Source organism: Dromiciops gliroides, chromosome 1, assembly GCF_019393635.1.
Source record: "Dromiciops gliroides isolate mDroGli1 chromosome 1, mDroGli1.pri, whole genome shotgun sequence".
Lineage (NCBI taxonomy): Eukaryota > Metazoa > Chordata > Mammalia > Microbiotheria > Microbiotheriidae > Dromiciops > Dromiciops gliroides.
Window position 1 is genome coordinate 642,316,942 of NC_057861.1, and position 13,388 is coordinate 642,330,329.

At 40.6% G+C, this 13,388-nt stretch overlaps 1 protein-coding gene across 1 annotated transcript; it reads left to right on the forward strand.

Annotated features, from left to right (window-relative positions):
• Positions 1-4,974: 4,974 nt before the first annotated feature.
• On the forward strand, positions 4,975-5,469 carry LOC122734055 (40S ribosomal protein S15-like). Its single transcript, XM_043974734.1, has one exon. It carries the CDS (start codon positions 4,975-4,977, stop codon positions 5,410-5,412), a length of 438 nt encoding a protein of 145 aa, XP_043830669.1. The 3' UTR covers positions 5,413-5,469.
• Positions 5,470-13,388: the final 7,919 nt, after the last annotated feature.

The following is a 13,388-nucleotide window of genomic DNA, read 5'->3' on the forward strand; positions in this document are numbered from 1 at the left end:
ATAGAAAAACTTTGGTTAAATGCAATTTTTTTTTTCCATTCCTCTAGAAGGCTGTGTCAAGTGGGGGGGGGGACTACGCCTCCCATGTGAATTAGGTGGATCTGGTAATTAAGCATTATAAATGGTAAGTCTTAAAAAACAACTCTGGAAAATTCATCATAACATAAATTTAAACTTTATTGTAGTGAATAATTACCAAGAGTTTAATTTTCTCAGACCACTACTTGGAAACCAATCTTATGACATCATTTGAAAAGGAAAGCACATAGAAATGAATTTATTGACCTTATGAGAAAAAAAAAAGGTTTGTGCCATTAAACAGTTTTTGATGATCTGATCATGATCTTGTCATCATTCTTCCTGTTTCTCACCAATTTCACCCTAGCTCTTCATCGGACATTTAGTATACCCATAACTGCATCTGAACTTGTAGGAAATCTGAGACCCTCAAGTCTCTTTGTGATGGCATATCTGCTAATGTGGGAGAAGGAGTGGGGGGAAGACTATTAGTCAAGAGTCCTAGTTTCCAGTCTGAACTCCATAGTTCAGTGACCTTTGTGACTTCAGGCAAGTCACTTCACAGGTCTGGGACTCAGTGTCCCATTTGTGAAATGATGAGTTTGAACTCAATGATCTACAAAATAACTTCCAGCTCTAACATTCTATGGTTAATGATTTTTAGCATTAGGATTAACACTTAAAGTCCTAGTTCTGAGGCAGCCAGGTAGGTAGCACTGTGGATAGAGTGGCTTGGAGACAGGAAGACCCAAATTCAAATTTTGCCTCAGGGGGCAGCTAGGTAGCACAGTAGATAGAGCACCGACCCTGCAGTCAGGAGTACCTGAGTTCAAATCCGGCCTCAGACACTTAACACTTACTAGCTGTGTGACCCTGAGCAAGTCACTTAACCCCAATTGCCTCACTTTAAAAAAAAAATTTCCTCAGACACTTATTACCTATGTGATACCCTGGGCAAATCATTTAACCATTTTCAGTCTCATTTTAATCATCTTCAAAATGAACTCAATGGGGGCAGCTAGGTGGTGCAGTGGATAAAGCACCAGCCCTAGATTCAGGAGGACCTGAGTTCAAATCCAGCCTCAGACACTTGACACTTACTAGCTGTGTGACCCTGGGCAAGTAACTTAACCCTCATTGCCCCACAAACAAACAAAGAAGTGCACTCAATGGCTTCTAAGGTCCCTTCTAGATATAAACATATGATTCTATGATCAAATGTGAATAGAGGCATATTTGAGGAAGCATGCTGTCATAAAATATGAAACTTTCAGTTGTGAGCCCTTCTCCAACACATAATAGATGTAAGACCTGATTCCAGTCTTTTTATTCCTCTGGGTCTGTTTTCTCATAAATAATATGGGAGGCAGAGAGGGATTGGACTACATCAATAGTTGCTACCTGTGAGCCCCTACCCCTGAGGGAGCCTCAGAGTCTGTGCAAGATCAATAATAATCAATCAATAATAAATAAACATTTATTAAATTACTATTATGTGCCTGCCACTCTGCAAAGTGCTAGGGAATACAAAAAGAGGCAAAAGACAGTTCTTTCCTTCAAGGAGTTCACAATCTAATGGGGGAAACAACAAACAAATATACAAACCAGCTATATACACAGTGCTGAGAATCCATAAATAAACATACTTTGTGTAGATGAGTTAAATAATATGGTGTAGATAAATGTACTATTATCCAAATGTATAGAGATACAACTGTGATTGATAAAATGCAAATTCTTTGACAGAAGTTTTTGTCATTGTATTCTCTCAATCAAGAAATAAAAGCATCAAAAAGAACCCCAACATATATGAATTCAATGGAATACTATTGTGCTGTAAGAAATGATGAGCAGGAGGAGTTCAGAGAAACCTGGAGGGTCTTGCGTCAGCTGATGATGAGTGAGATGAGCAGAACCAGGAGAACATTGTACACAGTATCATCAACATTGAGTGTTGATCTACTGTGATGGACTGTATTCTTCTCACGAATGCAATGGCACAGAAGAGTTCCAGGGAACTCGTGATGGAAGAGGATCTCCAAATCCAAGAAAAAAAAAAAAGAACTGCGGAGTATAGATGCTGAATGAACCATACTATTTCTTTTGTTTTTGATGCTGTTGTTTTTTTTCTATTTTGAGGTTTTTCATCATTGCTATGATTTTTTCTCTTATAACATGACTAATGCAGAAATAGGATTAATGTTATTATGTGTATATATATATATATATAAAACCTATATCAGATTACCTGCTGTCTAGGGGAGGGGGGAGGGGGGGGGAGGGAGGGGAGGGAGGAAGAAAAATCTGAAATTGTAAAGCTTGTATAAACAAAAGTTGAGAACTATCTTTACATGTAATGAAAAAAAATAAAATACTTTATTAATTAAAAAAAAAAGAACCGGGGCAGCTAGGTGGCGCAGTGGATAGAGCACCGGCCCTGGAGCCAGGAGTACCTGGGTTCAAATCCGGCCTCAGACACTTAACACTTACTAGCTGTGTGACCCTGGGCAAGTCACTTAACCCCAATTGCCTCACTAAAAAAAAAAAAAAAAAGAACCCCAACAACAGGGGGCGGCTAGGTGGCCGCAAAAAAAAACAAAACACAAAAAACCAACAAACAAAAAAGAACCCCAACAAAACAACAAAAACAATAAAGAAATAAAAGCATCACAATCAATCAATAAGTATTCGTTAAGCACTTACTATGAGTCTGGCGATGTGTTTACTCCCTCATTGGGAGTAAAAAGAAAGTCAAAACAGTCCCTGCCCTCAGAGGTTACTTTCTAGTGGAGAAGACAATATGCAAATGATAAGGTACATACAAGATACATACAGAGTAGACGGAAGGTATGTAGCCTTAGAGGAGAAAGCTCTATCATCTAGGGACACCAGAAAAATCCTCCTGCTAAAGATAGCATTTGACCTGAGACTTGAATGAAGTCAGGAATTCTAAAAGCTGGAGGTTGAGAGACAGAGCATTGCATTTGTTTAGATATTTAGGGACATTAAAGAGGGGTCCTTGTGCCCATAGAGTTCGAGAACAATTGAGCTAGATAATCTCTAAATTCCCTTCTGGTTCTAATGTTCACAGATTATGTTTAAGCAAATAGTGGGATAGGGAGGGATGAGATGAAGTGAGATGGGATTTGGTGAGCTGACGAAGGATAAGTTATGTGAGCAACAAGTATGATGGGGAAGGAATACCACTTCTTTCATAAGTAGAAATCTCCATAGTGGAGTTAACATTTGAGTTGTAATGAAGGATGCAAAAATCTTATTAATATGGGAATAGGGAAGGACAATAAAGGTATGGCTTTGTTTTTGTGGGGAAATGGGGGTTAAGTGACTTGCCCAGGGTCACACAGCTAGTACGTGTCAAGTGTCTGAGGCCGGATTTGAACTCAAGTACTCCTGAATCCAGGGCCGGTGCTTTATCCACTGCACCACCTAGCCACCCCAAGGTATGGCTTTGGAAGAAGGTTCTGAGGCCAAATAATCATAACATCTCAGAGTCTGAAAGGAACTAAAAGGTTATCTAATCCAACTCCTACCCAAATCATGAATCCTATCTACAATATCCTTGACAAGTAGTGATCCACTGATAGAAAACAAAGATGGAAGTGGGATGACTGGATTAAATAGTTAAAATGAATAAAATTCCTAGGAAAGTTCAAGTAGGAAAAAATAGAGTACAAAGAAAGCTCTTATGGCGATCTTTGGAATATTTTCATATTCTCCCCTTCCTTTCACTCTTTATCAGGAAACTATTGAAATCATAAAGCCATAGATAGAAAGGGAAGATACCCACGACTCTGAAATATAGTTGTTTTGGATTAATTTTTGAGCTGTGCTCTGCATCCAGGACTCAGTGACATCCCTAATTTAGCACCAAAGAAAACTGGCTGTGACCAGTTGTACTGCCTCAGGGTCCTAGCCAGCCAAAAATACATTCTGCCTTCTGGGACCTAATGACATATTCCAGCTGTAACTGACCATCCAGGAAGTACCATAGCCAGCAGCTAAGGATTGCCAAGAGTTTCTCTTTAGGAGAAGCTCCTATCTCCACCAGATCTAATTCTGCCTTCCACCACTTAAGCATTAGGACCCAATTCTGTCCAACTCCTGTTTTACCTCCTTAACACTATCTCACCTAGTTAACCCATCTCCTTTTCCAGTCATACAAAAATGAAGGAGGGGGCAGCTAGGTGGTGCAGTGGATAAAGCACCAACCCTGGATTCAGGACGACCTGAGTTCAAGTCTGGCTTCAGAAACTTGACACTTACTAGCTATGTGACCTTGGACCAGTCATTTAACCCTCATTGACCTGCAAAAAAAGGGGGGGGGTTGAAAATCATTTATAAAAGGCTTTGCAACAGCAAACAACTTGGATTCATTAAAACTGCTCTGTGGAGACTTTTACCCATAAAAAAAATCATCTTCAATGTCTTTCTGAGACATACATACTGATGGGCTAGTTAAATGGATTGCCCATCTAACTGCATATGGACAATACACACTTTTCATCAACTTTATTTTTTCTGAATAAATTGCTAGGCTGATTTCTTTTGATTGACTGTGACTAGACATGACCCTCTCTAGACAGAAAGATGGGTAGAAGAAGGATCAGGAGAAAGATTTGAGCTGAAAAGGGAAGAATTGTGAAAGGAATATAGAATTGAGAAGGGGAAACTGAATTTGTGGTGGGGAAATTTAAAAGTGTAACACAGTCTCTGTGCTTCACTCTCCCAAACCACACTTGGACTAACAGGTTGTTTCAGAGTATAGCAATTTCTCTACCCTAAGATCTAGGAGTAATCTTTGAGGGAGTTGAGTCGTTTTTCTAATTTCAATATGGTTCATAAACCGCCACCAGTATTCTTCCTTCACTGATTATCAGTCAATATCAACTAGCCAAATAGACAATTAGTTTTTAGAAATTGGTAGTATAAGACAAGATGGCAGAAGTGGAGCAGAAGAAGAAGCGAACCTTCCGGAAGTTCACGTACCGTGGCGTGGACCTGGATCAGCTCCTAGACATGTCCTATGAACAGCTCGTGCAGTTGTACAGCGCCCGGCAGCGGCGAAGACTCAACCCGGGTCTGCGGCGCAAGCAGCATTCCCTCCTTAAGCGCCTGAGGAATGCCAAGAAGGAGGCACCCCCCATGGAAAAGCCAGAGGTCGTGAAGACTCACCTTCGAGACATGATCATCCTGCCAGAGATGGTGGGCAGTATGGTGGGCGTCTACAATGGCAAGACCTTCAATCAGGTTGAAATTAAACCCGAGATGATTGGACACTACCTGGGCGAATTCTCTATCACCTACAAGCCTATGAAACACGGCCGGCCGGGTATTGGAGCCACCCACTCTTCTCGTTTCATCCCTCTCAAGTAACCCAGATCCTAACAATAAAAACAAGAAGGTTCTTGTGAAAAAAAAAAAAAAAAGAAATCGGTAGTATAGTATGAACATTCCCCCCAAACCAGGGGCACACTCTCCCAAAAATCCAGTGGCAAGTGGCCTTAAGCTTAGAGCAGATGATATGGCACCTGGATAGAGGCCCTCCTGAAGTTCTCCTTAGGCATAGTGTATCTCATGGCTGCACTGGAAGTCACCAATCCTGCCTTTCCTTAATGCATCCACTTTGTCCTTGTCTCTGGATGCAGGCACTGTGGTCAGCCATTCTCAGGGACGTTCAGAGGACACAAATGAGAGTCTAGATCCTCCCAAGGTCTTCCTCTGGTCAAAGTGTAGGGAGGAAAAGAACCTTTAGTCTCTTCTCTGCCCCACTCTCCCAAGTGATTATTTCTTAGAGAATTGGCTGGAACTTCTCTCTCCTCTAGGCTTCTGGAGAGTGGAAAGCTGAATTCCAAACTGGAAAATCCACAGGATATGACTCTCTTCAGCCAACCCTAATGTGTCTCCTGTGAAACATCATTCCATTTCATCCATGGTTTTACTTCTTACAAACTGATCAAGGACTTTTTGCCCCTAGTCTAATGGCCACTGAGTGGTTGATTAATTCAATATAGATGTCTAGGACTTGTTCATACCCAACTCCTACCTTTGATTGAGTAATTGACTGATCCAATCCAAAAGTCAGGACCATTTGCAACACCTGAGACATTGGTATAGAACACCATTCTTATTTTTTTTTTAGTGAGGCAATTGGGGTTAAGTGACTTGCCCAGGGTCACACAGAACACCACTCTTACAGAAATATTCCAGAAAAAGATTGTTGTTGTTGTTTGTCCTTCATTCTTGAAGAGGACCAATGATATCAGGAAGGTGATGTCTTGACTGGAGAGTGAATTGGATTTCAGTGAGGCAGAGCTATGGAAAGTCATCAGTCTCACTCTTTCCTCCAGAGTCATTGGAGTCCAGTGGCAAGACATAGGTCAAGATGATTATTGATGGCCCTGATCTAGAAAAAGAAAAGAAAAACTTGGCAAAAGGAGAAGAAGAAATTACACTAAAAAAGAAAGACTGAATGAGGATGAAGGAACAGGTAAGACAAAGGAAAGGTAGTGTGACTGTCAAGTTACTTGCAAAGTAAGATGGAGCTAACAGTAAAGAGAGTTGACAGGGAATTAGTCACAACTCAATTTAATTCAGCAAACATTTATCAAGTGCTTCCTATAGCACTATTCTACCCACATAAAAAGACAAAAATGAAATAGTCCCTTCTCTCAAAGAGCTTAAATTTTATTGGAAAGATATAACATATACACATATAAGTAAATGAAAAATAATATAAATTTATTTAATTTATACAATTAAATGTTTTATTAAAAGCTCAACGCTCAATATCCATGCAATAAGCATTTTTAAGCATTTATGTGCTGGGCACTAAACTTGTTGAGAAATTATTTATATATTTAAATTAATTTTAATACCTAAAGTACCATACAATTTTTTGGTCACTCCATTTGAGTCTTACCAGTATTCCTTGTTTGTCCATTCATTCTCATTTATTTTTCTTCTCAAATGTTTGTAGTTACTATGTAGTCTACTAAGTTTTCCTTGCACTACAATGTAGCATAAAATAATTTCAAAAGGAAAAGTGTTAACAATTCAGGGTATCAGGAAAGGCTTTATGTAGGGAGAGACTACCAAGTTGTATTTTGATGGAAGCTATGGTCAAAGTGAGGAGGTAGGGGGCAGCTTGGTGGTACAGTGGATAAAGCACCAGCCCTGGATTCAGGAGGACCTGAGTTCAAATCCAGCCTCAGACTCTTGACACTTACTAGCTGTGTGACCCTGGACAAGTCACTTAACCCTAATTGTCCCGAAAAACAAAACAAAAAAATAAAATGAGGAGGTAATGAATGCATTCCAGACACAAGTGTCCTCTAATACAAGGAAAGGAGCACAGTTAACAGCTCAAATAGACTAGACAAGAGAGTGTATGAAGGAGAATAATAGAAAATAAGGCTGCAAAGTGTGTATGTAGAACTACCAGATTATGGGAGGGCTTTCAATGCTAGGCTAAGGATTTTGTGTTTTGTTCTATAGGAAGCCACTGAAAATTGGGTGGGGGGACAAGGGGGAAAGAATGATATGGTCACATGTGTGTTTTAGGAATATCAATTTGGCAGCTTCATGAAAGATGGATTAGACTGTGGAAAGACTAGATAAGAAAGACGTAAGAACTTCTAACAAGAACAATAAAAGGCAGATTTGATTGTTATTAATGTTTAAAGTACGGGTTGGTCTCCCTCCTAGAAGGGAAGAGAAGGTATAAGGGCTTGAAGAACACTTCCACACTTTCCAGGTAATCAGGGAGAATGAAATGTTCCTTTTTAAAAATGAAGTCAGAGTTCATTGTGAAAACAAAGAAAGAGTATCTGAAGTGGCAGAAGGAAATTCTACCTCATGAGGAAATTGAATGATAGAAGAATTTGACACCAGCAAATAATCCAAGAGAAATCACCATTAAATGCTTTTATTCTGAGTAAAAGATATGAGGATCTTCCCAAAGAAGAAGCTGAAGCCACTAGGGGGTAAGCAACTGATTCTTTTTCAAGAACATTAATGATGTCTCTGCATCCTAGGTGGATGAAAAAGTACTATCAAGTAAGGGATCATACAGTCAGGGCCAGAGGAAATAAGACCAGTCACAGTAACTGATGACTGACCACCTGCTGAATGGTATTATGGCTACTGCCTGTTCTCTTGGGTAGAATAATAAAGAGATCTTCTGTCTCCTGAGGCATGACATCCTCCAAGATCTCTTCTAGCCTTAATGCTCTATGGTTATGATTTTAGCATAGGGTTAAAGGTTAAAATTCCAGTTCTGAGGCAGTCATGTAGCACAGAGAATAGAGGAGTGGGCTAGGAGTCAGGAAGATCTAAGTTCAAATCCTGTCTCAGACATTGATTTGGAGCCAGAGAATGTGGTTTTGAATCCTGGTTCTGCTCTTTACTATTTTACTTGTTTGACTTAGAATAAAGCATTTTACCTGCTGTGGGCTTCAATGTCTTAATATATAAAAGGAGGAGGTTGGATTAGATGACTCCTAAGGTCCCTTCCAGCTCTAAACCTTACTATGCTCTGATGCCACAAATCCAGGATGTGGGGGCAGCTAGGGGGTGCAGTGGATAGAGCACCGGCCCTGGAGTCAGGAGTACCTGAGTTCAAATCTGGCCTCAGACACTTAACACTTAACTAGCTGTGTGACCCTGGGCAAGTCACTTAACCCTCATTGCCTCACTTAAAAAAAAAAATCCAGGATGTGAGAGAAATCCTCCCTAGACCTGTTAAATCAGATGATTGCTACCAACTTCTGGGAATTCATCTGGCTACAAATGATACCCCCAAAAGGAGCCTAAGAAATGCTGCAAAAGAACAAAAAGTCATGTACTTAATGGGAGGTTTAAAAAAAAAAGTAGAGGAGAAGGTGATACCTTTCAAATCTATGGTTGGGGAAAATTCTTAAAGAAACAAGAGTTAGGAGGGGCAACTAGGTGGCACAATGGTAAATCACTGGCCCTACATTCAGGAGGATCTGAGTTCAAATCCAGCCTCAGATACTTGACACTTACTAACCATGTGACCTTGGGTAAGTCACTTAACCCTCATTGCCCTGGAAAAAAAAGGGAAGGGAGAAAGAAACAAGAGCTAGAGTTGATACACAATACAATTGTATTACACACCTATTGTGTACAAGGCACTGAGCTAAGTGTTGTGGATACAAAGAGAAAAAAAATGAAATACTCCTTGTCCTCAAGGAGTTTAACCACCTTTTGGGAAATAACAAACATATAGCCCTATAACTAAATCAAAGTCTATACAAAATAATTTCAAGAAGGTGAAAACACTAAAAACTAGGGACATGAAGAAAGTCCACATAGAAATATGTTTAGATAATTCCAAAGGACTCATGATGGAAAATGCTCTCCACATCCAGAAAGAACTGTGGGATCTGAATGCAGATTGAACCATACTGTTTCTGCTTTTTTTGTTGTTTTTTCTTTTCTAAGGTTTTTTCCCTTTAGTTCTGATTTTTGTTTCAGAACACAACTAATGTGGAAATATGTTTAATGGGATTAAACATATATAACCTATATCAGAGTGCTTTCTGTCTTGGGGGGGGGGAGGAAGGGAGGGAGAAAATTTGGAACTCAATCTTATAAAAACAAACATTGCGGGTCGGCTGGTGTCACACTGGATAAAGCACCGGCCCTGGATTCAGGAGTACCTGAGTTCAAATCCGGCCTCAGACACTTGACACTTACTAGCTGTGTGACCCTGGGCAAGTCACTTAAACCCCATTGTCCCACAAAAAAACAAAAACAAAAACAAACAAACAAACAAACATTGAAAACTATCTTTATACATAACTGGAAAAAAATACTATTAAGACTGGGAAAACATAAAAGAAAAGAGATATTCCCTTAAAAAAAGAAATATGCTTAACATAGTAACATATATATAACCTATATCAGATTGCTTGCCACCTTGAGGAAGAAGGAAAGGAGGGAGGGAGAAAAATTTGGACCTCAAAATTTTATAAAAATGAATGTTGAAAACTATCTTTACATGTAATTGGAAAAAACAAAACACTATTTGCAAAAAAAAAGTCCACATAAAGTAGGGAATAACAAATCAATAGTAGAAGGAAGGGAATGAGCTTGCTACTGAGGTCCCTTTCAACTCTGAAATTCAGTGGTTCTCATAGTCTTCTTAAGCCTTCTCTTTCTTGGGGCAGCAGTAATGACACCTCTAAAATCTGCCTTCCAACTACCTCTGCAGCTTTATTTCATCCTATTTACCTTCATCTTTCCTATGCTCAACACTAATAGGTCCCTCTTCCTAAGAACATCCTTTGATTTCCTATATCAATGTTATTAGTCACTTTCTTTTTGCTCTTCCAGAATACCCTTCCATCCTCAAGTCATGCCCACCTCCATCTTAATCCCTGACAGCTAAAATCCCTTAAAGGTCAGTTCAGGGGGCAGCTAGGTGGTGTAGTGGATAAAGCACTGGACCTAGATTCAGGAGGACCTGAGTTCAAGTCCAGCCTCAGTCACTTGACACTTACTAGATGTATGACCCTGGGCAAGTCACTTAACCCGCGTTGCCCCCCCCACACACAAAAAAGGTCAGTTCAAATGCCACCTTTCTAGATCGTCAAAGCCAGATATAATATTTCCATCCTATGAACTCTGAGGCATTTTGTATTTCTCATTATCTTTCATTTTAATTTCCCTGCCCCATTGCCCACCTTCACCCCACCCTGCTCTTTTCCAGTTCTGGAATGGAGGTCAAATTAACCTAGCCATTGTTTCTGGAAGGGCTGCATCAGTGTACACCCATATGGCTCCGTTCACTATCTTTTTCACAGTTCAGGGTTGTGCTGGCAAATGTTTATCAATTGGCTCTCTTTGGGGGGGATGGGGAATGTACATACAATACAGTTGTAAGTTTTATCTTCATTATTAATATTTCCCCCATCCCTTTCTTAAAGCTAGACAATGACAACAACAAAAACCAATAAATCAAGCCTCAGTTTGTAGCAGTTGATAGTTTCTGAGGTATAAATGCTTACACTGAAAATTTAGCAATCAGCTTTCCCCAGCAGGTTTGAGCAGGTTTTAACACATCCCTAACTATATCTGCCTAGTCCAATAACCAATGTGATGTAATCACCCCAAAAATAGCAATAAAAGAACCCTTGGAGCAGAAAAACACACAAAAATATGGACTGAGAGTTTTCTCCAGGTATAGATAGATTTCAGGGGGCCGTGCTGGGTCACAAATAAAGCCTAACCTCACAATCGAGCTGACACACCAGACACCCTGGCTGCAGCACTGGGGTCCTCTGGAACCAAGTGCTCGGCCTGGTTGAATGACTGGCCTGGTGGGGGGGGGGGGTAAGTGCAGGGGTACCAGTGGACTCAGGGGAAGGATTCAACTGTCCCACCCCAGCAGGGAACCAGGAAGAAATCCTGAGTGGCAGGAGGCCCAGGTCAGGGAGGGGAGCAGGGGAGCAGGGGAGCAGGGGAGCAGGGGAGCAGGGGAGCAGGCTCATCGAAGTTAAAACCCACACCACAGAAAGCTTTGCTGGTTGGTTGTTTAGTAAGTAGGCTTGAGGTTATCTCCGGACCAGAGAACAGGCCAGGTGAACCTGGGACCCTCTGAAGCTGGGAACAGGAACAGAGCCAAGAAGCACCCCCGCCACTCCACAGTGGAGAGTTTAAAATCAAATAAAAGCAAGGCCAAGCAGGCTGAGAAGAAGCCCACTCATCCCCCTGGCCCATGCTGTAGCTCAAACCATGTGTTCTGGAAGCAGCACCACACTTTAAGGAGTTAAAAGCCAAGAAATAGTAAGCCAGGATGAGTAGGCAGAGAAATCAGAAGACCATCAAAAACTTCTGGGGTAAGGTAGACCATAATATAACCTCAGAAGAATAAGAAGATAATAACAGGGTCAAAGCTCCAACATCCAAAGCTTCCAAGAAAAATATGAACTGGTCTCAGGCCATGGAAGCTCTCAAAAGGGACTTTGAAGGGGGCAGCTAGGTGACGCAGTGGATAAAGCACTGGCCCTGGATTCAGGAGGACCTGAGTTCAAATTTGGCCTCAGACACTTGACATTTACTAGCTGTGTGACCTTGGGCAAGTCACTTAACCCTCATTGCCCCCCCCAAAAAAAAGAGAAAAAAAGGGACTTTGAAGGAAAATAGGAGAAATAGAAAGAAGATGTAGAGAAAGGGAGGAAAGAATGGTAAGAGAAATGAGAGTGATGCAGGAGAATCATGAGAAAAAAGTCAATAGTTTGAAAAGCCAAATGGAAAAGGAGATTAAAAAACTGTCTGATGAAAATAACTGCCTAAGAATTAGAATTGAACAAATGGAAGCTAGTGACCTTATGAAAAACCAAGACACAGTCAAGCAAATCCAATTGAATGAAAAAATAGAGGGCAATGTGAAATATCTCCTTGGAAAAACAGCTGACCTGGAAAATAAATCTAGGAGAGATAATTTGAAAATCATTGGACTACCTGAAAACCATGACCAAAACAAAAGCTTAGACACCATCCTCCAAGAGATTGTGAGGGAAAATTGCCCTGATATTCTAGAAGCAGAAGCTAAAATAGAAATTGAAAGAATCCACCGATCACCTCCTGAAAGAGATCCCAAAAGGAAAATCTCCAGGAATATTATAGCCAAATTCCAGAACTCCCAGGTCAAGGAGAAAATATTACAAGCAGCTAGAAAAAAGGAATTCAAATATTGTGGAGCTCCAATAAGGATAACGCAAGATCTAGCAGCTTCTACATTAAAGGACCGGAGGGCATGGAATATGATATTCCAGAGGGCAAAGGAACTGGGACTATAGCCAAAAATCATGTACCCAGCAAAACTGAGTATAATCTTTTAGAGGAAAAAATGGGATTTCAATGAAAAAGAGGTCTTTCAGGCATTTGTGATGAAAAGACCTGAACTGAATAGAAAATCTGACTTTCAAATACAAGACCCTGGAGAAGCATAAAAAGATAAACAGGAAAAAGACTTCATGAGGGATATTAAAAGATCAAACTGTTTACATTCCTACATGGAAAGATAATACTTTGAAATCATAAGAACTATCTCAGTAAGGAATTCACAGAAGACACAGGTCTGAACTGAATATGAAGGGATGATATCTGTAAAGCATTTATGTTTTGTTCTTTGTGGGGCAGACAGGGTGGGGTGTCTTATGTCTGGGGCTGGATTTGGGCTTGGGGCCTCCTGGGTCCAGGGCTGGTGCTTTGTCCACTGTGCCAACTAACTAACCGATGATGACATCATTAAAATAGGGTTGAGGTGTAGGAGGAATAGACTGGGGGAGGGAGAAGGAGAGAGATGGTCTGGGGAGAGGTAG

Excerpts from the sequence above, each read along its gene's own strand:
- LOC122734055 (XM_043974734.1), top strand. The coding sequence starts at position 4,975 with ATGGCAGAAGTGGAGCAGAAGAAGAAGCGAACCTTCCGGAAGTTCACG.